Source organism: Triturus cristatus, chromosome 1_2 (genome assembly GCF_964204655.1).
Source record: "Triturus cristatus chromosome 1_2, aTriCri1.1, whole genome shotgun sequence".
Lineage (NCBI taxonomy): Eukaryota > Metazoa > Chordata > Amphibia > Caudata > Salamandridae > Triturus > Triturus cristatus.
This window is the reverse complement of record NC_140580.1, coordinates 379,748,202-379,773,906: the sequence shown is the minus strand read 5'-3', so window position 1 is coordinate 379,773,906 and position 25,705 is coordinate 379,748,202. Positions and strand designations below refer to the sequence as shown.

The window sequence follows — 25,705 nt, the reverse complement described above, 5'->3', positions numbered from 1 at the left end:
AGGAATGAAATACCACCAGACCTGGTCAAAACTGCCTTGATGAATGTAAGAGCTGTAGTAAAGAAAAGGGTTGTGATAAATCTACTATTGAAGTCACGTGATGTACAGCTATTGTTTCTTACCAAATCATGGCTTTCACCCAATGTCAATGCTCTCAAATTGAGGATTTAGCCCTCACATTAGAAAAGGGTTTGGGAGTTGCGGTTATTTGCATAGGTCTTGATCATTTTCTTCCAAATTGAGTAGCGAGCAGAATGGTGCTGAGACGCTGCTGTTATAAATTGGTGGTCAATATTTTATCCCACCACCCCTTCCTTGACCAGTATAATTATTAGAAAGGTTATTTGAAGTATTCAGAATCTCTCCATAATTGACCAAGTATTAGTGCTAGGATATATTAATATTTGGACAGCATATTTGGATAGCCCATTGTAGCAGAAAGTGCTTCAAAACCTGCATTTAGTAAAGTTACACCAGGTTGTGACTGCACCTGCACATCAAGTCAGTCAGGGCTTACATTTTTATCAATTCAGAACCTATAGTGAATAGTACAGCTGTTGAGGTAACCTTGTTCATTCATAAATAAGTACTGTTTGTCTTTACATTGACTAGAATGACTAGAAATCCAAAAGGTCAAAGGAAATTTATAACCATGGCCCGTACTTAGTCAGTACCTACTCTAACCAAATTAAGGCATAGCGTTGAGGTAAATCTTGCCTTAAAGGGTGGTACGGAAACTATATTTGGTGTAACTAACAAACTAGAAAGGCTAAATTGGATTTTGGGGGTAGCATGGATCATATTTCCCATATTCAACAAAAAGTGGTACAGTAGAGGTTCTTAACCCATAAATGAATAATAGAATTTGTGGCCAATTCTACTGCTATCAATAATGCCTTGATTCCATCAGAAGAACTGTTGGATTTTGAAAAAAGTGATCAATATCATAAGTGGCTTCTAATACGTGACAAGCAGCTTTGAGGTACATTTTATGTAATATTAATTTGAATTCATTGACTGTAACCCACTATCTGGTCCTGATTGTGAATGTGTCATTACTCAGTGTAAGACCATTGGTTTTCTTATGGATATTTTTCAAGTTGAGATTATTCAAGCAGTGAAGGAATACATTGCCCCAGCCATTGCTGCCGTGCTGAAGGCCATTTTATTGCGAGCAAGAGTTCATGCAGATTGGAAATCGGCTGTGGTTCATCCTATTTCTTTTTTGAAAGTGGATGCATTCCCTTTATATCTGCACATAAAATAGTTCAGTGGGGGTGTCCCATCAGGGCACTTCAGTCCCCGCCCCCATTGTTTAAACTGTATGTCTATTCTCTTAAGTGTATGTTACATTGATTTAACAGAAACCTATATATATATTATGTGGCTGACACATAGATATTACTTATCACAATAAACAAAATGGCATTGAACTTATATGCAAAAAATGCAAAGTTTGCAGGGGACTAAATTTATATCAAAAAGTACAATAATGTGTTCAGTAAAATTTCCATAATCATATTACATCCACATTATATATACATTTACAGAATAAATCTGGTTCACAAAAATCTTCCTTCAGGTCATGTTATTCCTACATTGCCCAAAAAGTCATTGTACGGTATTATGTGATCAACATACCTCCTAAATATATTTTTTTATGTGTGGTAGCTTTACATGAATAGATTCAATTGTATGTATGCAATCCCCTGATTTGCATAGCTGCAAGAGGGCGTATAACCTTGTGTCTTATATCTGTATCGGCACATAAATCTAAAAGTTTTGAGAATAGTGTATATGTTTGAAAATGTATACACAACCTTAAACCATGACATGTGGGAAAGGGAGACCCAAGAAGAAAACTCACCATATTAAATGAGTAGCACTTGCTGCAACAGATAGTTTTACATATCTATGCGTGAATTTCTCTAGTAATGGCCAATGGGGGACTCATGTGGAAGAAGCAAAACTGAAATTCGCTATATCTTCAGAAGCCCTTTTTAGGTTTGCATTAGTAATTGGTAATAAGCCCATCAGAGAGTTGTTGACCGTATATAGAAGTAAATGTATTCCTAGATTTATTTATGGAGCCCCATTGTGGGGACCGACAAATTGTAAATTGTTGCAGACACAGGAAAACCTTTTCCTATGCAGATTATTGGGTGTGCCCTGGTCAACCTCATCTTATAACGCTCACAAGGAATTAGCGGTCCCCTATTTAGATGATGGCTTGCAGACAAGTCCCATCATACTCTGGTATAACACATGGAGTAAAGGTGGCACTAAATTGACCAAACAGATGATAACAGACTGTCTTACTTTGGAACATAGAGCAAGAATACCTTGGTTGGCATATGTAAACAGTTTGCTAAAGGAGGTGGATGGGAAATTGAGCATTGACGAGCTGGATGGAGTAATACAACTTAGTAAGAAAGATTTAACCCCTTCTGTGCTCCCGTCGGCCAACGGCAGTCGCGAGCACTACCTGGCTAGTGCTGCGCACGTCCGTTGGCTGACGCGCCCCACTCACTTTTTCAAACCGCGGCAGAATTTGCGCCGCGGTTAAGCGGTTAAATACAGTTTTGATTGGGAAAAAGATGGCCGATAGAGAAAAGAGAGAGTGTGTCAAACCGACTGTGTCAATGTACCTCTCAGTCCCCATACAATCTAATGCCCAGATCTAACTCATCTTCGTACCAAATATTCAACACAGATTTTATTTAACAACACTGCGAATAGGACATTGTACTTTTTGGTTGCTTTTCCCGAGATGGGCTTTTGTTCCCCAAAGCTACTCAAATGCCAATGTGATGGAAAGTCCAATCAGACTACATTTACTTTTTTGTAACTTTGATCCGGATTTGCGGATATAAGTATTGTGGCCATTATGTATGAAAGAAAAAATTATCTATTATAAAAATGCTTTTAATTTTATCTACAATCTTAAGAATGTGAATTTGTGCTATTAAGTTTCTGTCTGTTTCTTATGCCTCCCAAAGAAGGAAACAGCTGCGATACCTGGACATTTTAATATATGAAAATGAACAGTTCATTAATTATCCCTCATCTGATGCTTTTAATAATACCTTTCAACTTGATGACCACTGAGTTGACGCCTAGCTTGGAATCTGGTGTCCTGCGTCTGTATATCTAACTGTCCATGTTATGAGATCATTTTTATGGATTTTGCAAAGAATTGTTATTAAGATCTTTTGGAAATTTTATCTGTGCGATTCTGTTATGGATATTTTTATCCGAATAAAGATTTATTTGATTGATTGTATACACAGTTGTAGCTGTTCATATATATGGGCATACTTTTCTGTTCATATGTTTCCTTTTGTGAATTGGGCCTATGGAGCATAACTGCAACTTTAAAGTCAAGGGCCTGTTGTAAGCAAAAGAAGAAGATGCCATGGACCACTGCTAAGGTGAGCGACGGCTATAAAGTCTGTGATGATTCAGTTTAACCTGAATCTCCCAGCAGAGAAAACTGATAACTAATAATATCAATGGTTATGACATCAATTACACTGATACATAACAATATGAAAATATAACAGCACTAATAAGTGCTACTAAAGTTATAATTCAAACCCTAAAATAAAAGTATTCATAAAAATACAATTAATATCAATGGTATTGCTGTATTTTATTAATAACATTATCAAGCATTGTATCATAATAATGCTGATAAAGTTAATTTGATGATTATCCTTAGTTTTCGTGATACGAGTAATATAGATACTGACAATAGCAATACAGACATATCTTTATATATCTTGATACCATTATTTATACTAGAAACAGTAATAGCTGCATTAACAGCAATATAAAAACAGTATCAATGAATGATCCTATACTACTACTAATAAATCTAACAATATTCATTATTAATATAATATTTCCGTACCATGCATGGGGTTTTCTGAACTCCACCCTGGATTTTGAAAGCCGCTGCGCTGATATCTTCAAACCTAATGACCTCATTTCGGGGACGGATGCTGGCCCTCCTAACTGGTGGGCTGATAGGAACATGGGGCCGTTGTGGCGGCGACTGTGCAGGGGTATCACCCAGGAGCTCTTCTGGGTTGCCCACAATCTTCATCTCCCAGGTCTTGATATCCCCATTAAGGTAGTCTTCGTCACCAAAGTCCTTCAGTCTCTCAGGGTTAATAGGTGGTGGGCGGGGTGAAGTGCTGCAATTTTGGGTGGGTTTGTCCTGGTGACATCGGAGGGACTCCCTTCTTTTCAGCTTCTTTTCAGCCCTGTTAGAAAAACACATAGAGGATTGAGTTTCCTTCGGAGCTGGGATATACAAAAAGGCCATTCCCCATGAGCTTAAAATGTCTCCCTGGCCTGACTGCAAATATCATAATCATGGTGGCTACTCAATATCTCACTTAAATTGCATATTCTCACACCACACATTAATAAAAATGTAAAGTTTATCAATATGTCTTAAAATTGATACATTTACTCTAATCTTTGTGAAATTGACAAAATGTGAAAATCTCAACAGCACTCAAATGAGTAGGTGTTCTTGTTTGTTCACAGTTATTCTGTAGTGTTAACATTTCACCTTTTGGACACAAGGGACTAATTCTTGTTAAAATCCAAGCACAAGCACTTTGTGTAAATTGGATAAGTACTACACTACAATGTTTGGAAGCAAACATTTAATTAATGTCCAGAAACATAATAGTAACATGGAGAGATATTAGAAGAAATCAAATTAGGTAGAAATCTAATGAGACAAAAACAGAATACAAATAGTTATAGAATTGACAGCTCTAATGAGAAGCACTGATTAAAATAATTATTTAATTTACATTGTAAACAACCAAGCTTCCTTATTGAATAGCGTGTTTTTGACTTTCTTGACTCTTGCTTCTGAGGTGAAGGCCTAATTTCAGGCATGTGGAAGGTCTCAGATTGTGCATCGGGATGGAATATTGTGAGCAGAAGGAGGTTTGAGGTTCCTCACCTACCCCAAAAGCACTTCCAAAAGCAGGGATGCACTGCCTTGATTCCTCCTTGCCCCAACTTCAGTTGCTACGTTCTTTAATGAAAACAATTTCATTGAATGAGATACATTCCGGGATTAAATGATTTGTGTAAATTTAGTGAACTTTTGCTAGTGTGGTCTCTTTGTAGTCAATGTACAAAAATCTATGGTAGAATTCAGCGATCAAAGCATGTGGAGTACGTAGAAAATAGTTGTTTTGACTAATGTTTGGGCTCAAATACTGGGTTACAAATTCAGAACTGCAGATAATTTGCCTCAAAAGCAAAAAGTGGATGTGATTTCTGATTTCACTTTGTGTTGGTCAGAGAAGCAGATCCTTAAAACGACACTAGGTTTAAAAAACTCAAGAAGGAGATATGACCACAACAAGCTGAAAAAATGGCATCCTCCAACTAGCAGACAGGGCACTAATGATTTAGGAGTTTATAAATGCTACCATTTATAGCTACCTAAATCATTAGGTATGAGGCTAACACGGAAATGTAGAATTCAAGAGTTCTCACAGGAAACTCATTGAGATGTGAACTAGGTTTCCTCCCTGTGTGGGCTAAAAATCCCAGCCAAGGTCAATCCCAAGGAGAGTAGAATACCCTCTTGTGAACTCCCTAATCGCCCCATCCTACCGACTGACTGCAGCTGAGTTCTCTACTCGGGTGTTTTGTTAAGTCTTCAGTAGGGTAGTCACCTCCATATACTTAATGACGATATCATGTTTCCAGTGCATGTCTTTCCTATTTCAAATCCTTGTTATCGAGTCAGATAGTTCTATTAGTTGAATGGCAGAACTCTGGACAACAACTCTAAGAATACTCTAGGTTTTCAAAGGAAATCCCACGACTGAAAACCAGGTGTCCTGATGACATGAAGCAAGATGGCAATCTAACCTTGTATTGAACTTCCTTCAAAAAACAAAAGGAGTCACCAAAGTACACACCTACACACCACTTCAACTGTATTATGATTAAGGCTCCCGGTTTTCCGTTTTTACGGATTTTTACAGATAAATACAGACAGAAAACAATGTGTTTTCTGTCTGCATTGATTTTTAAAGGTGGATAAATTCAGAAAATTGGGTTTCTTTTAAGTAACTGTGCTGTCTTTCATAAATTATAGGCCACCACCTGAGCAGATAGACAGCATGGGAAATTTAAAAAACAAGATGCAATTTCATTAAATAATGCCATGTGTCAATATACATTTGTGGTATAGTACTAATATTTACCAGAGGATGTTTTGTTATATAATATTTGGTATCTTAAATAGCTAAAACAAACAGACATCAACTTATGAGTGCAAGTCTATCAATTATATAAATATGGAAATGTACAGTTTTACAACACAAAATAAATATGGATAAATACACATAAAGTAGGCAAAAAATAAATATGGATAAATGCAGACGGAAAAGCTAAAAAAAATAAATACCATAAAACCGGGAGCCCCAATTATGATGAGTCTTGCAAACACAGGCCTCACAGCATCAGTGAACTCAGCCTATCGTAGGAGGATGTAAGTAATCCAGCAGATACACAGTGTTGTAAAAAGTTAGGCTATGTATTCACAGATCAACTTTTGAAATTTTTCAAAGCTTTACTGGAATTCCAACTTTGTCAAAAGACTAAAATATTTATACTTTTGCAGACCATTCAGAACCCTCACATGTTCAATTTTACTTTGTGCATGGACTGCAAAGATCAGTAGATTACAACAACAATTCCAGACGAGGTGCTGTAGTAACCCTCCATGATATAGAACACAACGGAAATTGGGTCCCGTCATACAAAGTCAGCATGTTTCTGGGTTCCACCTGGGCATAGTAAGCAACATATCCCCCATCTATGACAGAGAAAGGTACGATTTTCATCTAGAAGGACTGTAGGATGCATGGCTCCTCCTCTTGAGTAATTGGAGTAAACACCAAAAACAAAATTGAGTTGAACCAGGAATCTGCTTTAGTGGCCAATAAGAAGCACCGAATTCTGTTCTAAAATGCTTATTCTATTCCAGGAGCTACTGCAAAAGCCAGGTGTGTTGTCTAAAGGCAAAATGGTGGGTGTGCTGGTCAATAGGGAGGCATTGGATTACATTGTGATTGCACTCATAAAATACTGCATACCCTGACATGGTGCGGAAGAGCATTGGTGAATGGACTTGATTATATTATGTTGTATGTCTTCCCTAGTAGAGGGTAGAGGAATAGAGGGCAGGTGTTTAAAGGGATCATTCACCTTTTTGTGGGTATCCTGCAGCTTTTGGGAGCAGTGTTGTGCAGATTTATTTCAAACAGTTAGACTTATGGTTTAAAACCAGAATTTGAAACTGAGAGCTTATAATGTTCATCCACCAGGAGATGCACATCATCATGGTTGGTTGTGACTGGTTTTTATTGTAGAAATCCAGATTGATTAATGTGCTTAATTTCCGGTGTCTAAGGCCACTTTATAAAATGCTGCTGAAATAAATATGTTAAAGAGGAGCAGGTTTTTCAGTGTGAATCTCCTCTAGATTCACATGCTGTGCATGATTCCACCGTCTACTGGTTAGGTTCACAAACATCCCTTTAACAACCCTAAAACCGTTTTTGTTCGATGTAGACCATAGGCAGAGCCGTGAAGACTCACTATGATGTTACGAATAAGCCAACAATACTCCAGTACATAGTCACCATCTTCAGATTGTTTTTTCTATCTTTGGGTTCAGAAACAGGAAAGGAGCTCCATGTCAAAAAAGTTAGAAAACCGATGACAACATCAAAAAACTGGTATACAGGGCTCAAAAAAAGTACATAGTGATGTACAGCCACAGACTTTGGATGGAAATGTTGTTGCAGAATTCAGCAACAACAATGTTGATTAAGCACAAGAGTGTACATTGATCATGAGGCTAAGAGGACACTTGATCACGCCGAAGACATGAAACAAAACCCTATGGTCTTGGGGACTTAGACCATAGGGGTCAGAGAATACATACACTGGGACAAACTGTTACCACTGGGTCTCTTCATAACATAAAAGGAGAGGCTTGATGGAAAATACATTACTTAAGTTTTGTCCTAAGAGCCACCTCCAGTATTGTATTGTATTTTATTGCAGTATTTATGTAGCGCTTACTACCCCTTTAGGGAGTGCTGAAGAGCTGGTCTACATGAGATGCATGCTACACTTTGAAGGGTGTGTGGTTGGAAATGTGTTGTCTTTGCTTTGATCTTGTGTGGGAAGTTTTTCCATGTCATCGCTTAGCAGTTTGATAGATGAAGAAGGGTGAGAGACAGGCGCGCAGTTTATAGTATTCAGTAAGCTGGCAGTTTTGAGCAGCTCTGCAGGTTTCTTTATGGGGATTCATTTGTTCATAGTCCATTTAGCTGTTTACTGCATGGATTATTCATTATGAGATATTTTGTGTACATTTTATGGTCTTGAGCAGGTAGAGGTTCAAGTGAGAAATGGTGGAGAGATTTGTTGGGGATGGTATTTGTTATAATCATCCCATATCTGATTGTCGTTGTCAGGAAGCCGTCATAGTATGTAGCTAGTTTGGACCTGTTTTGGTGGACTAAATTAAAATATCATGTGGCAGGTCTATTCAGGTATTCCATGCCTGAACAAATAGTGATGGAAGCTTTATTTGCTTTGAACTGGTACCGTACTGGGTGATGGCTATGACCCTTAGCAGCTGTGTTGTATGATTATGTGTTTATATTTATGTTTAGGATTTGTAGAGCGCATGGCTCCCCGGAGGCCTCCCAGCGATGGTGAGTGCTGTTTGTAAAGCTATGCTCCTGAAATGCACTTCACGGGGAAACAACCAAGTCTTTAAGTTGTTTCTGAGGGAGGTTTCATTCGGTACGGCTCTGATTTCGAATGGAAGGGCATTCCACAGCCTTGGTATCAGATGCGTAATTTACCTGCCTCCCCATCTTGCCCTTTTGGCTCTGGTTGTCTTGAGGAGCTGTTGCTGGGAAGATCTTAAATGCCTAGTCGGAGTGTACCTGGATATCTATTGTCTGAGCTTTAGTGGACCCTTTTTGTTAATGGCCCTGTACATACAGAGGGATTTGAACTTGATTCTGGCTTCGATAGGCAACCAGTGAAGCTGTTTAACTGTTTAAGTGGTTCTTTAATAGCTACGCAGTTGGGAATTGTTTGTAAAATTCTGACTGCCACATTCTGCGCCACCTGGAGTCTCTTGTATACATATTTAGGCAAGCCCACATAAAGCGAGTTGCCGTAATCCAGGTGTGAGATTATAAGGGAATGAATGACTGTTTTTTCAGGTGAACAGGGATCACTTCAATAATCTTCCTGATCATTTTGAGAAGTGAGAAGCAAATTCATGATAGTTTCTTACATTGACAGTCCATTGTGAGAGTATCCTCCAGCCAGATTCCCAGGTTTTTTATGGCCGGTTTGGGGATGGGTGGGTCTCCCATGCTATAGGGCCACTGGGCCAGTGTATCAGGGGTGGATGAATTGCAAGGTTTCCCAATATCATAAGCTCTGTCTTTTCACCATTCAGCTTCAAACAACTGTTTGACATCCATTTTACCACTCTCTCGAGACAGTGAATGAGCTGTTGGTTACTTGGGTTTGTTCCATTTGTCAGGGACACTACCAGCTGGGTTTAATCAGCATATCACACAACTGAAATGCCAAATTCCTGTACTATATTGACAATCTGTCATACATAGATATGAAATAGAGTATGGCTTAGGGATGAACCCTGTGGGACACCACAGGTGATTGGTTGACGATCTGAGAAGCAGTCCCTTTCCATCACTTGGAAGGACCTATTCTCTAAGAAAGAGGAGGGCCAGTCCATGGCTTTGCCCTGAATTCCTACTTCCCTTAGTCTGTCTTTTAAAATAGTATGATCCACGGTGTCAAATGCCACGCTAAGATCCAGTAGGAGAATGTCGCCCGATCCACCATCATCTAGTAGCGCCTTCAGCTCCTCTGTGACCGCCAGAAATGCTGACTCTATGGGAAGCTCGGAAACCCATGTGAATGAGATGAAGGATGTCATTAGTCTCCCAAAAATTGGCCAGTGAGGGATTTACATGTTTCTCCAATAGTTTACCAACAAATAGCAGGAGGGAGATAGGGCACAAATTATTGAATATAGTAGAGTCGAGGTTGGCTTTTTTTTGTAATGGCCTGATGACCGCATTCTTCCAAGATTTGAGGACCAGATCCATATCTAATGACAAGTTTAGCAATTCCATTACAGATGGTAGAATAATATCCAGTGCTTTAGCTAGTATATGTGGGGGTGCTGGGTCAAGAGGGTGCCAGATTTAGTTGCTTTAATTAAATTTAGAACATTTCCTTCCTCAAGTCTAGGGAATTGAGCTAATATTAGAGAGGATAATGGCACATTGGTAAATATTGATACTATTATCTGTGAAAAGAGCATCTAGCGGATCCTTGTAAAGGCTGATGATAGCAGGAGTCCGTATGGAGCCCTGGGAGACTCCACAGGTGAGAGGGATCTTTTGTGACCTGGAGGTTCCCATTTGAACAATCTGGTGTCGGGTAGAAAGATAGGAGGCGAACCATTGAAGGACTTTTACAGTGAAACCCATTTGAGACTCTAGGGTGCATATGAGGAAGGGATTGTCAACTCCGTCAAATACAGTTAAGGAGGGTGGGGTCATCTTCATCTGTGGTCAAGAAGGCATCGGCCATGACATCAAGTGGAGGTCTCCATGCTGCAGCATGATTTGAAGCCAGACTAGTAGTTGTACAGGAGATGATTTGCATTGATATAATCTTTGAGTTGAACATAGGCCAGGAAGGACTCTCAGGTTGTCTGGGATATATGCCTACCTAAGGATTGTATACCTGAAGGGTGTAGGGCCTGTGTTGTCTTCCAGTCAAAGGGCCTGATTTAGTTTTGCAAACAGGGTACTCCGTCACAAACATGTGCCGTATTACTAGGTAATTTATGTTATGGCACTTTCAATAAGGTGGACGGGATATCCATCACATTTATAATAGAGTACCTAACCTCCAAACTCACAATCAGGTCCTATGATCTTGAAAGCAAACATAAGGAGATAATGGACGGAGCGCTGAAACTTTTCAGACACTCACCCCCAGTCACAGATCTGTGTTGCTATACATCGTTGTTGTTTAGCTCACTTCGCCACCCCAGTTCAGACACAGATATAGGCAAATCAGTCTTGACCCTGTGCCTCATGGGAACAGTCCAGCCCGAACTGCCAAGCCATGTCGCCCCTGGACCGGAAACAAGCATCCTGGAGCCGGTTTCAAGCTAACAGCCCTCATCGGCCAGGCTAGCTTGAATCCAGTGCCAAAGTGAGCAAGTAACCCACGTCTGGGCATACCCTGCCAACTTAGGGCAAACAAAACAAACACAAGGAGATGATGGATGGAGCGCTGAAACGTTTCAGACACTCACCCCCAGTCACAGATCTGAGTTGAATCCATCATCGTTATTTAGCTCACTTCGCCACTCCAGTTCAGACACAGCTAAATGCAAATCAGTCTTGATCCTGAGCCTCATTGGAACAGTCCAGCCCGAACTGCCAAGCCCTGTCTTCCCTGGACCAGAAACAAGCATCCTGGGAATGGTTTCGGGCTAACAGCCCTCATAAGCCAGGATAGCTTGAATCCAGTGGCAAGTTGGCAGGGTATGCCCAGACGTGGGTCCCTTGCTCACTTTGCCACTGGATTCAAGCTAGCCTGGCTGATGACAGCTGTGAGCCTGAAACCAGTCCCAGGATGCCGTTTCCGGTCCAGGGAGGACATGGCTTGGTTGTTAGGGCCGAACTGTTGCTATGAGTCACAGTGTCAAGACTGATTAGCATATAGCTGTATCTGAACTGGGGTGGCGAAATGAGCTAAAGAACGATGATGGATTCAACCCAGATCTGTGACTGGGGGTGAGTGTCTGAAACGTTTCAGCGCTCCATCCATCATCTCCTTGTGTTTGCTTTGTCTGCCCTAAGTTGGCAGGGTATGCCGAGGCGTGGGTCCCTTGCTCACTTTGCCACTGGATGCAAGCTAGCCTGGCTGATGAGGACTGTTAGCCCGAAACCGGTCCCAGGATGCTTGCTTCCGGTCCAGGAAAGACATGGCTTGGCAGTTGGGGATGGACTGTTCCCATGAGGCACAGGGTCGAGGCTGATTTGCATATAGCTGTGTCTGAACTGTAGTGGCAAAGTGAGCTAAAGAATGATGATGGATTCAACCCAGATCTGTGACTGGGGGTGAGTGCCTGAAAAGTTTCCGCGCTCTGTCCATCATCTCCTTGTGTTTGCTTTGTTCGCCCTAAGTTGGCAGGGTATGTCCAGACGTGGGTCCCTTGCTCACTTTGCCACCGGGTTCAAGCTAGCCTGGCTGATGAGTGCTGTTAGCCCAAAATCGGTCCCAGGATGCTTGTTTCCGGTCCCGGGAAGACATGGCTTGACAGTTCGGGCTAGACTGTTCCCATGAGGCACAGGGTCAAGACTGATTTGCATATAGCTGTGTCTGAACTGCGTTGGCAAAGTAAGCTAAAGAATGATGATGGATTCAACCCAGCTCTGCGACTGGGGGTGAGTGTCTGAAAAGTTTCGGCTCTCTGTCCATCATTTCCTTCTGTTTGCTTTGTTTGCCCTAAGTTGGCAGGGTATGCTCAGACGTGGGTCCCTTGCTCACTTTGCCTCCGGATTCTAGCTAGCCTGGCTGATGAGGGCTGCTAGCCCAAAACCAGTCCCAGGATGCTTGTTTCCGGTCCAGGGAAGACATGGCTTGGCAGTTTGGGCTGGACTGTTCCCATGAAGCACAGGGTCAAGACTGATTTGCATATAGCTGTGTAAACTGGGGTGGCAAAGTGAGCTAAAGAACGATGATGGATTCAACCCAGATTTGTGACTGGGGGTGAGTGTCTGAAAAGCTTTAGCGCTCCGTCCATCATGACCTTGTGTTTGCTTTTTTGGCCCTATGTTGACAGGGTATGCTCAGACGTGGGTCCCTTGCTCACTTTGCCACTGGATTCAAGCTAGCCTGGCTGATGGAGGCTGTTAGCCCGAAACCGGTCCCAGGGTGCTTGTTTCTGGTCCTGGAAAGACAGGGAAATTCGGGCTGGACTGTTCCCATGAGGCACAGGGTCAAGATTGATTTTCATATAGCTGTGTCTGAACTGGAGCGGCGAAGTGAGCTAATAGAACGATGATGGATTCAACCCAGATCTGTGACTGGGGGTGAGTGTCTGAAAAGTTTCAGCGCTCCGTCCATCATCTCCTTGTGTTTACGTTGTTCGCCCAAAGTTGGCAGGGTATGCCCAGATGTGGGTCCCTCACTTTGCCACTGGATTCAAGCTAGCCATGCTGATTAGGGCTGTTAGCCCGAAACCGGTCCCAGGATGCTTGTTTCCATTCCAGGAAAGACATGGCTTAGCAGTTCGGGCTAGACTGTTCCCATGAGGCACACGGTCAAGACTGATTTGCATATAGCTGTGTCTGAACTGGGGTGGCGAAGTGAGCTAAAGAATGATGATGGATTCTAACCAGATCTGTGACTGGGGGCGAGTGTCTGAAAAGTTTCAACGCTCCGTCCATTATCTGCTTTTGTTTCCTATTTTCTTGAAGCCAAGAGAGAAACAAAGGTAGGCACATATGTTATGAGACATGAGCCAAAGATTATTCCCTTAAGGAACTGAGAAAAGCATCTGTCTTAGTAGAGGACACTAAAGAGGTTCAGAGAGGGTAGTATGGGTCAGACATTAAAGGGTAGCTGAAACAGATATTCAATACAGCTACAATGAATTGGTGCCTAAAAAAGATTATCTCGATATCGAAAAAGTCTATGCCTGCAAAGCCTCCACAGAAAACCTCTCAGAGCTGGTTGGTTCTTCAGACTTTTGGGAAAAGCTCTTTCCATTCCAAGAGAAAAACATTTGGTAGTCGAGGCAAGCCAAAAGGAAAAGGAGCTATCCAACTCAAAGAAAGACACCTGTGCGAACAACATGTGACAAGCTCTGACTGGAGCACAAAGAGGGTTCATGAACGGAGGAAGGCGAATGACAAAGACATGTCAACTTTCTCCAAAAAGAAAAGTATATTGATTATCTGAAGACAAACGGAAATAAAGATGTATCGATTTCGACAAAAGAGTGCAATGTCTAGAGGGCGAAGTGACTGTTTAAATAGAAAAGAAGAACAATTTGATGACATACTCTGTTCACATAAAATTCCTCTCAAGACAGGTTACAAAAGACCTAGGAAGGGGGCAGGAGAAGAGGGAGGAAAGTATAACCACTGGATCAAAAGATGAGCAGCAGGAAAAAGAAATCGCACAACATGATGAAGATAAATTAATATCCCTCACTATATGACTCAGACACTTTTATGTACTTATATACACGGCATATGGCAGGATGTAGAAGAAGGAGGAGTTAGACACATTGAATTAAAACAGCATCAGCAAAGGCAGTCACTTTAAGGGTGGAGAAAGAGTACAAACCCTTCCCAAAAGACTTGTTTTTCATTATATTTTTGTATTTGGCGTCATGATCTCAGAGCACTATGGTCGAGATCAAAAGACAGGGCAATAGAATGTAATGAGGCACCTCAGGTTACAGCCAGACAATCACCTACAAAAAGTGGTGTCAAAATATGCTTTGTCAGGTGGACAGCAAGGATTATAAAGCTGTACGGAGAAGGCATTCAGAGAACGATAGAGTAGGCTGGCTGCTCTTGAGCGTCAGATATGTAACAAGCATTTACAATGCAATGGTCTCGGCATTGTTAAAGTTAGAGCTGTTGGCATTGCTCATGACATTATTCTTGTTTATGTTTTAGTTTTTAAAACATTTAAAGAAATGGCATTGTTATTTACAATGTCATTAGCTTAATCACTCTCCAATGCGAGACCTATTGCATTTGCACCCACACACAGAGCCACACAGGACAGGAAGGAGACTCATCCTCGGTAATATTTCCCGCTCTTTGTCTGGGGTCATATGTTGGAAGCGTCTGTTGTTCGGCACGCCCTCCCGGTTACGAGCAGAGCACACAGTGGCGCTGAGGAACCTCGGACACGAGCCGCAAGTTCAGTCATAAATGCACACGTCTACATGTGTATTTTCTTTGGTGGGGGGGGGGTCAGTCTTTAGAAAATGGACCCTAACCAGTCAGTGCGGCGTCGCCTATGAATAAAAATCTAAAAGGCGGTTTTTAGTTAGAAACATTAAAAAGTAGTATGAAATGAGGCACGATTCTAGAGCGGACTCACATGTAAACTGACGTTTGGCAACTATACGTAGGAAAGTGAGGTTCGTCACAGCTCCGAGATAAAATTCGTGTTTTGGGAGAAAACGGATAACCCCAGTGTTTGCCCCATGCCCTAGACACATGTATATAGGCTTTCACCGTACCCCAGGCAGGCAACCCACAGCAGCCTTGGACTCAAGAGTTTATAGGGCAACATCTGCCCCTCCTTACTTGCCCTTTGTTGCCCCTTGCACTACTCTTGTTACGTCTGGTGTCTGAGATCCTAAAGGCAGCTGCAGGAATAGAAGATAATATGTACCGGTAAAGCCAATAGGTCTGAGCTTGGCAAGCTGGGGAGAGGGATACATTGTATTTTTATTTATTGCAACTGTATGCCAAAATAAGGTTTCAAAAAGTTGAAAGAAAAAGAAAACACACCACCACCTAAGCTTGGCAGCCATATGCTTGTAATAACAACATTTCAATTATAAAAAAATGATGATATCCACTGTATACAATTTTAATAGAACCCTGCGGGTTCTTCCTCTGAGGCGGTTATATGTAGTATAGGTATAGAAATCCTTTAAAGTTTTCATGCATATCACAAGAAAATATATTTCTTGCTGGCGCTAGGAAAAGCCATTATTGGTTAGAATTACAGCAACCTGAATTCACAACGGCATTTATGAGTACTTCACATACTCATTAATGCCTTTGTGAATTTGCCCCATAGATTAAACATGCAGTGATGACTAAAAACAACTATGGATAAGGAATGGAAATATCAGCGGATAACCCCAATGTTTGCCCCATGCCCTAGACACATGTATATAGGCTTTCACCACACCCCAGGCAGGCAACCCACAGCTGGCTCACACCTGCTCCTGTCTCAGGCAACACGAGGTGTCTGAGGTGTCTGCGGCCACGCGTCACCGCCAGGAGTGCCTCCCGACAGCACTTCTCTTCGACACTCACCTGTGATTCAGCCTGAAAGAAAACCCCACTTTTGTTCGTGGCTCGCACGGGCTGCCCCAGTACTCACCTGTGTGCAAGCGGTAGTGCGCCTTCAGGTGCGAGGACTTGCCGTAGACCTTCCCGCAGCCGCTGTGCGGGCACCGGTGCCTTTTGTCGGCACCGCCCCTGTCCTGCGGGTGTGGGGTGGGTGGCGGGGATGAACTGTCCCTGATGTCGCGGGTGTCAAGGGTACAGTCCTCCTGCTGCCCCTGGCGGGGGTCATGGGTACAAGTCCTCCTGCTGCCCCGGGGGGCTGGGAGCAGGGCTGCTGCGGTCCTCTTGCTCTGGTGATGGTGGGTTGGGGGCGACGGGCACGCTGCTGGGGGGAGGGTACTCCAGCACCGTCGGGTACTTGTTGAGGTCCAGCAGGCTTCGGACGATGGCCAGCAGGGTACAGTAGTCCTTCCAGGTGTCCCCGAGTCCAGCGGGGCACTAGTGCGAAGAAGCAGTATGTCCCAACACTTCTGAGAAATCCGACGGAGAGGGGGCTACGTCATTTTCAGATTCGTGGGCGTGTTTTTCTATCTCTCCTCTTGCCATTGGCTGGAATGTTTACATTCCAGAGGAGAGAAAGAAAGTAAAAAACACGCCCCCGAATCCGAAAAAGACGGGGCTTGTTTGGAGAGACAATGCTCTTCTCCAATGGCTGACCAGTATTTCAGAGGCCAGCCAATGGAGAAGAGGTCAAAAAAAGGGGCGGGTTAAAGCCCCACTCCTAACATTAAATCTCGGAGCGAGACTGCGCAAGCGCAGCCTTCGAGCCGAGACCTAAAAAGGGTTGAGAGAATTGTAGTTAGTATCCAAATGCCTGGGTAAAAAGATGGGTCTTCAATAATTTTTTAGAATTGCAGTTGGTGACTGTTCAATCTCAAACGGGTGTGTAGGAAGTTCCATAAGGAGGAGCTCATGGAGTCGAAGGAATGCGCACTGTAACTTTTGATTCTCTAGGATTGGATCAGCAATAGCTGTTGGCTGGCAGACCTGAGAATTCTGGGTGGGTGGTATAGGGTGAAAAGGTTTGCAAGGTAGTTTGGTGAGCAGCCATGGAGCAACTTATGTACAAGGCAAATTGTTTTGACGGTTGTTCTCTTTTTATAAGCAGCCTATGTAGGGATTTCAGAATTGGGGGATGTGGCCATGGCTCTATAAGCCAACCATTAGATGAGCTGTAAAATTTTGAACTCTCTGGAGTTTGAAAAGGAAAGAGCTGGGCTGGCTAGTGTATAGGCTGGTGCAGTAGTCCAGGCAATAAATAAATATTGTCATGAATAGGGTGATTTTCAGCATAAAATGAACTATAGACAGATGCTCTTTTAGAAGACCAAGATTGTGGAAAGCCTGCTTTGTGACCAGGTTTATCTAATGGATAAAAGAGTGGAGTGCACCGAGGTTATGCTTTTGGTCCACCAGAGCTGGTGGGGCAGGGGACCAGTTCCACTGGCCGGGGCAGACGGATGAAAACAGCCAAAGAAACAACCAGAGTCTTTCCAGCCCTGCAAGCGAACAGTCAATTGAGCAGAAAGACAAACACCAACAGGACATACGAAGGTAAAATCCAAATTCAACAGTGATTTAGAAAAACACAAAGCCTCTGAGAGGAATTAGGAACATGTCAATAAAAACAAATAAGCCATGTCAAACAATTTTTTGTGGCAGAAGATGCGGGACAGTCCAAGCCTCAACCATGATAGCCCACAAACAAGGCACTACAGTTGGGGAGAAGAACCAGTGGTTTTTATGTAAGAGTGGCAGAAAATCACAATAGACAAGTGAGAACTAGACATAATAAAACCTGATTATTGCGTAAAATTGGAAGGGAAACCTCCAGATATACCACCAAATAGATATTCTTGCAAAACCAAACACAAAGAGCTTCTTCTAAAGAAACATACAAATTTTTAACAATGATGCCATAGAGGAATACCAAAGATAAAATGCAACACAGGAACTTAATTGGTATTTTTTCCCATTCCAAAACATGACTTATTTTTAAGACCAATCCAAGATCTAGCTACCATATGCTTCAAATATTCCTATTTACACATCATGATAAACAAGGAACATCACAAATATCTCAGGGTTTTGATGGGGACAAAAATTACCAATTCAGGGTGTTGTCTTTTAGGATAAAATCTGCACCAGCAGTGTTCACAAAATACTTAGCAGTTTTCTCAGCACACCTAAGATGTCAAATAATTCATGTTTATCCATGCTTAGAAGACTGACATATAAAGGAGAACTCATTTTACCAATATCAGAACAGCATAAACAAGGTCATCATTCACATCTTGTTTATGTTGGTGTTCACCTTCAACATGAAGAAATCTCCCCCATTTTCTTGTCCAGAGAAAAATATACCTGGCATCAGAATTGGACACCCTAAGGGAAATGGCTTTGCTTTTTTTTAAAAGAGTACTGATGTTACAGGAGTGGTTCGCTTTTTCTATCAGGTACAGTCTTTGACAGTGAGGACGGTCAAGAAAATATTGGGCTTGATAGAATAATGCATAAAACAGCTACTCTTTGAGAGACTACAGATGAGAGCCATGCCGTAATATGTTTTGAACAAATGATAGAAGGGTATTGGGACAATCTTGTGGTTGTCACAGGCAAATTACAAAATAACTTAAATGATTGTCACGCAAGTTTATGATGAAAGGAAGACGGTGTGCAGATCCAATCCTCTCGATGGCAAACACCAAGGATTCATCACATGAGGGGTGCGGTGCACACATGGGTAAACTCAAGAACAGAGAACATGGTGAAACTGTAGTCTGAAAAACATGCTACCCTCCTAGAATTAAAGACAGTGTTTCTAGCCCTGAAAGCATTTCACTCACAAGTATTAGGGTAAAGAGTACAAATTTAAGAAAACAGCACTTCAGCATTGTTGTACCTCAACCAAGAGGAGAGAACCAAATCCGACCCACTCTTCAACCTAGTTCAAGACATCTGGACATGAGCCAACAGGAAAGAGATACGCATGATAACTTCTAGGAGAGGAAACACAGAAGCAGACAAGCTAAGCAGATAGGGATATTTGGAAATTTTACGAATGGGAGTGACGTGTAGTGGGCATTTTTCAAAGCCGGGTGAGCAAAAGAATTTGCTTTGTTTGCAACAAGGAAAAACAAATCTTGCACCCCCACATCCCAGCCTAAGGGAAATGCAGTGTCAATTAGTTAGTGCAGAGTATTTACTTAGGCTTTTCGGTTGACCATGAATGCCACATGTGATCAGCAAATGCAGACAAACATAGATGGAAATGATTCTTAGAACCCTACGGTGGGCATGACAAGTATGGCTCTCGCACCTAAGAACTTTAGTGTAAAACAGCAATCAGTGCTTGATTTGGGACAGAAAGTGTGACAGTGCCCGAAGCTCTGCTCAGCAGTTGGCAGCCAGTGCAATAAAATGTTGGTGCAGTGTACATCAAGGTTGGTAGTCTTTAATCCACTACCAAACACTCACTATCCCTTTTTGCCACTCTTGCAGGCTCCTGCTTTCTCACTTCGTGACGGTTTTGCAGTCTTTATTTTCCTCCATCTTTCTGATCTGTGTGTTTTTTCCTCTATTGCTCTCTGTAAATATCTGATGCAGAAAATAAATGCTGGTGCCCAAACATAAGTGCCAGTGCACTCACCGGCAATCACCAGCTCAAATTAAGCAATGATAAAGATGCTAGACAACCCAGGCTGAAATCACAACATGGAACGGTCTGTCAGTGAGATCCAGCCAGGCTCTAACTAGTGGCATGGCTCCTGAAGGCATAGAATTTGGGCACCAACAGCTAAACATGCAGTCCACAATTTGTGCTCCCCTCAGTGTTGACTGTAGTGTCAACACTACAGTCAACACTAAACGTTCCCAATAGTGTTGACTGTAGCGTTTACGCTACTGTCAACACTGAGGGGAGCGCAAATTGTGGACTGCATGTACCATGATGGAAAAGAGCAATCTTTTCTGGGATATGATGTAGCGTTCGACCACACTCTTTTCCCTGCCCAAACTGATTTGCATGGCCTCCTCTATCACTTTTGACATGTTCCTAATCATCCTTTTTGTATAATTGCATTCCGGCCAATTGAGAACTCTTCATCCAGCCTGAGCTGGAGAGAACAGCCTGAGCCGGAGAGTACGCCACAGGTGCGGAGAGTACGGACGAGGCCGGAGATTCCGGCCCGACTTCGGACATAAAGATACAACTTGTAAATGACCTCAGTGAATACCAAAAGTCGTAAAATTAGACTTTTGTCTCAGATTGCCACAGTGAATCGGGCCCCTAGTATTTTCTGTATTTTGACACCTCTAGGGAACCTGATTCCTGCACAAAATCCTGTTTACTCATGGATTGGCATTTTCTTTGGACTCAAAGTGAACTTGTAAGATTGGGCAACTAGAAGGGCTCTCTTAGGCTTGGTGATGACTATTTGGAAAGCAGTTATACATCTTTTGTGAGAGGAGAATATAGTGGAGGTGCCTGGTCCCCTATTCGCTCTTGACTTTGGGGAATAAAGTGAGTACTTTTTTATATTCAAGGGAAGTTTAAAACATGTCCTTAAAAAAAATGGACCAGATCAATAAATACCAGCAAGCCTTTCACTTTACTGGTAATCTTAACTTTCGTATATTACTTGGTTTTATTTGTTGCCCATATTCCCTCCTAACCTTTCATCAAGAACACATTAGGAGATAGAAAACTGAGAATTAAGCTGGGGAAGCCAAAAATTACATCATACTGTTTGATGCATATTTTCCTAGATATCTGTAACACTTCTAATTCTCTTCTATTGAGTGGTGTATCCAATTGATTTCATAAATAGATGCCTCAGGCTGACAAAAGAAACTCGCTGCTTCATAAAGGCAGGAATGCTTATATATGGGAAACAAATCCAATTAGCTTAAGGCACAGTATTTGTAAATGACACATACAGATGTAGATAAGTGATTCCATATAGGAGACGTGCAATGCACACAGAGGGGCAGAATACGATCTTGTTAGGACACTCTTCCGACCAAATCTGTTTCGGAATCTTTCCTGAGCGAATCGGGTTCTGTGAGTCCGACCGATCGATTACTATGCTTCCGCACATTGTTCGGCCGGATTACCATTGACTTCAATGGGAGCCTGTGTTTTCCGAACGAGAACACAGGCTCCCATTGTAAAAAGGGCTTGTTGGGGAAAACCATGCACCCTGTGACGGGCACCACACGGTGCCTGCCACACTGTGCATGGTTTACCAGGGGGTCCCTTGGGTACCCCCACGGGCCCCAACATGAGACCTCAGGGCCTGCTATGGGCCCCCGAAGTCAGATTCCGACAGCCATTCAGTGTAGGGCAGACCAAATCAGAACGGCTGTCCGAATCGGTCATCATAATCACTCATTCGGAAACCGTGTCCATAGAGGAGTACGAATCAGCTCCGAACGACTCAATCTGTCTGAATGCCATTCGGAACCGATTCGGATAGACTGAACGGTTTCCTTGCATCATAATCGGTCGTCTGGATAGGTGTCTGACTTGGTCGGAAACATAGGTTCCGAATCGGATTCACCGAATCCGAATCCCGTTCGGAGCCTTCCGGACGGAATCGTAATCAACACCAGAATATATTAGTTGCAGCCATTGAGAGCTGATTCTTCCAAAGCTATTCTGCATGGGAGAAGCTGGGAAGCAAAGTGCCTCATTGTATCCTGCACACCACAAAAATGCATATATTTAGAGTATGCGTATTTCGTAAGCAATGATGTTCACACAGGAAAATCTGAACGAAATGTAACAGTAATAAGGAAGTGTCCAAATTTAAACAAAAACACTTGCTAAGGCCTCATTTACTTTCCACATGACTCTAAACTGAAACAAATACCTAATGCTGGAGTCATTTGCCCTAAGTAACAGCACTGGTTAGCAGATTTATGGGCTGCAGGAAATGAAACATCTCCCTTTCAGTAATGCTAAGTCATGCACCTTCTGCCTCAAGTGCTACCTGAGTGATTGAACTGGGTTTTAAGGCAACATGCAGAAGCAATGGGATGGCACAAAACCCACCTGGTATGGTTAACAAGAAATCTTTCGATAACAGACAGCTAGTAGCGGTCTGTAGGTGAGACCTACAAATTTACAATATTTGACCTGCACCTCTGACAGCACCCATGGGTCAGTACATATATTTTAGTGATGTGTTTTTTTTTAAATCACTAAGGGGAAGATATCCTAAAGGGACCCTTTCTCTTTTGCAATAGGATTACCACCATCAACTTGGGGGGTCGGTTAAATCTTAATGTATTATGACCGGATTTCAGTCACAAAACAGTGATACACATGGTTCAGATTCAGAGATTGGAAATCGCCTACAACACAATCATTCCAGTTACCAAATTGGTATCTATTTGAATCCCTACATTGGGATTAGTACAAAGCAAAATGCATTTTAACTACCAAAAGCTCCAAAAAAGAGCATTTGTGACAATTTCAATGCTTCATACATCTGGCCTCCTGTTCCAGCTTCTTTGAAGGTAATACCCCTCTCCTTTCTAACTAGTCTTCTGAGTTTTGCTCGCGCGGGAGTGGGACTGATTCTCGTAATCCTGGCATTGCCATGGATGTCACACTGCTCCAGAAGAAGTGTCTCCCTCAGACGATATGCATCTTAGATATACCCACAAGTGTTATTTTTCAGAGGAACCTTGCTGTCCAATTTATCCTCTCCCACTGTGGATATCTTAATTCTGCAGCGGTACAAAAACCTGCTTCAAAACAGACCCTAAGAATCAACGTGAGCAAAGAGTGTTTTAGCAAAGACTTGTGCTAACATTTGAAAATCGTCTGAGACAAAATCATTTGAAGTGCTGTGGATCTTACTTCAGTTGTGTTCCTCCTACACCATTTATTTTTGTTTCTCATACTAACCTTCCACAATAAACATCACCTTCAATGTCAAACATAATGACCAATATTTCCAGGTAGTCATTCAAAATACACACCCAGCCAAATGATCTGCTTGCAGCCATTCTACAATTGAAAGGAATCAGTTAATGCACCGTGGAAGCCATCTCAATGGAAGCTCTCATTATGTGTCAAACAGATGAGCATAGATGCATGAAATCAAATCTAGGCAAAGAGTCGGGTATGGGGGAAATGGAGCACCCGCAGGGGCAATATTTGTGTTTTCCCCTCCATCCCTGGGAAAGGATCCTCATGGACAAGACATTTCACAGACGTAACCGTTGAAGAACAGTGAGGGGTGGGGGGGGGATCTGAATACGATGAACTGGGGAATGAGACGCGCAGCTGATTTATCTGTTTTGAGCTGTAATTATGTTTTACGCTTGCTGTATCATTGTAAATTTCAATAAAAAAAGTTTTAAAAAAAATAAAAAAAATCGAGGCAAAGAGCTCACTAGAGGAATCAACAACAGTTGTACTTGTTAAACTTACTTTTAAGCACTTTAAAGAAAAAATAATTCCTCAACGCTCTGTTATACTCTCAAAACAAATGAGAGCAAAAGGCTTGAAAGCTCACTTGACAAAATATGGTGAAGCTTGCAAAATATAAAATATCTAAGTAACGTCAGTGACAAAAAACAAACTAATTCAGAAATCAAATAAGAAATATTCCTAGCTACATGAAAGACCTTTTTGCTACAGTGGTAACACTAGGCTACTATTGCTATTAGCACTCTCCCCCTGTCTAAGAATATTGTAAAAAGACCTGAGGACTTGCGGAAAAAAAATCTAAAACATTTGATCCAACATCTTTCGCACAAACGCTTCATTCATACTTCGAGCATCCCTAACGCTCATTCCCTGAATGGTCCACGAATAATCAAATTAACCCATGGTGCTAGATACTCTTGACACAGATACGCATTCTTCATCCTGGTATGACTCAATTCCAAAAATTTGGACGGTAACTTCATTAGGTTCCACACTTGAGATCATGCTGTCATTTTCCCCTCACGTCAAGAAACGTGTTCTATAATCTAATTTCTATATTCACTTTCCAAAGAAACTGAAGTACCTTCTATGAACAGGCCAACTAAAAATAGCAGCGTACCTATCTGAACTTTGGAAATGTGATCATGGCTAGCATCCTGTCATTGTCTCTTGCACCTCTTAAAGCAGTCTTTCAACACAAATCCTGGCTCACATAGTCCAAGGAAAATGTTACTACATTGCCCTGATTTTAAAAGTCTTGCACTGGTTGCTCTTAGAAGCAAGGATCAAGTTTAAAATTATCTGCCTTATGACCAAGGCCACCCACCTGGAACATTCACCATATTTGGCCAACATACTGACTATCACAGGTGGAAAACGGGGTGGAGGATCAAAGACTCTCTACAAACTGAAGCCACAAAATTCAACATACCTTAAGCCCTGAAGCACTCCTAGGAAAAGGGTTATATTTTAGATCAACATACTCTTTTGAAGCTCCCTTAATGTCCTAACTCTTGCAATATCAACAGGCTCTCCTATCCTGCTGAGTAATAAAATCCCTCCTCGCCCTTGTGTAGATCCTAGACTTACAATTATCGTTTGCTCTGATATTACGTCATCAGTTTTGATTTATGATGTGTTTATTGAGTGCCGTATAAAGTCCGTTGAAAGGACTGCCTCATGACCATTTAACTGTAACTTGATGAATATGAGTCTAGAAACTGTTAAATCAATGAAATAACATAAAACATGCTTTGTCTTCGACCCATGCGCTAACACAAATTGTCAACGCATTTCTGGCTCACCAAATATTATACTTTCTGATAATTTGAATGGTTGAATACTTAAGCAGTCACTCATTTGAGAGCATTTCAACCAGAAACACTGCATGAACTTATCGGTAGCATTAAAGAACATCGATTGTGTGTGTAGAGTTAGGTGTGTTGAAGGTGGTGTTGGTGGAAGGTTAGTGAAGATGAAGACAATCAGGTAACAGACACTGAGTGCCCCATATCTATTAGCTTAGGGGAAGCAGGTATGTATATATGTGTGAGGGTTAGAGCCCAGTAGTTACATACAAACCTCACTTTTATGAGGGTACTCAAACCATGATGATCTTAAGAGGCTTGTTGGACACTATTCGAATGTGAACTAGGTCCTAAATTAGCTTAGCAACATATGCAAAGTATAGTTCATTTATCACTGAGACAGGTGTTTACAAAATGCACCTTCTGATTCAATCTTTGCTTTTCTCAGTTTAACACCTTGTGCATCTAATCAAATCACAATGATTATTTTTAATTTTGGATTTGACCTACAAGTAGATGAAACAAATGGTTACTGCATTACATAGTTTTTCAAGTCCAGGAGGAGGCCTACATACTAATACCAACAAATAGGAAATAAAAGAGAAATACGGGTAGAGGGATCCTCACAGTGGTAAAACACAAAATTACTCTGCCATGTCTCTCAGATATTCATTGGCTTAGGGCTGAATGGAGACCCTGGG

The 25,705-nt window shown here is 41.9% G+C and overlaps 1 protein-coding gene across 2 annotated transcripts in view; it reads right to left on the bottom strand.

The window, feature by feature from the left end:
• LOC146867392 (uncharacterized) overlaps window positions 1-25,705 on the bottom strand; it is a 171,780-nt gene that overhangs the window by 128,564 nt on the left and 17,511 nt on the right. For both annotated transcript variants that reach the window (XM_085605077.1, XM_085605083.1), the window contains exon 3: window positions 3,914-4,268. In XM_085605077.1, coding sequence (XP_085461203.1) covers window positions 3,914-4,268 — 355 coding nt within the window. The remainder of the gene's footprint in view (window positions 1-3,913; window positions 4,269-25,705) is intronic.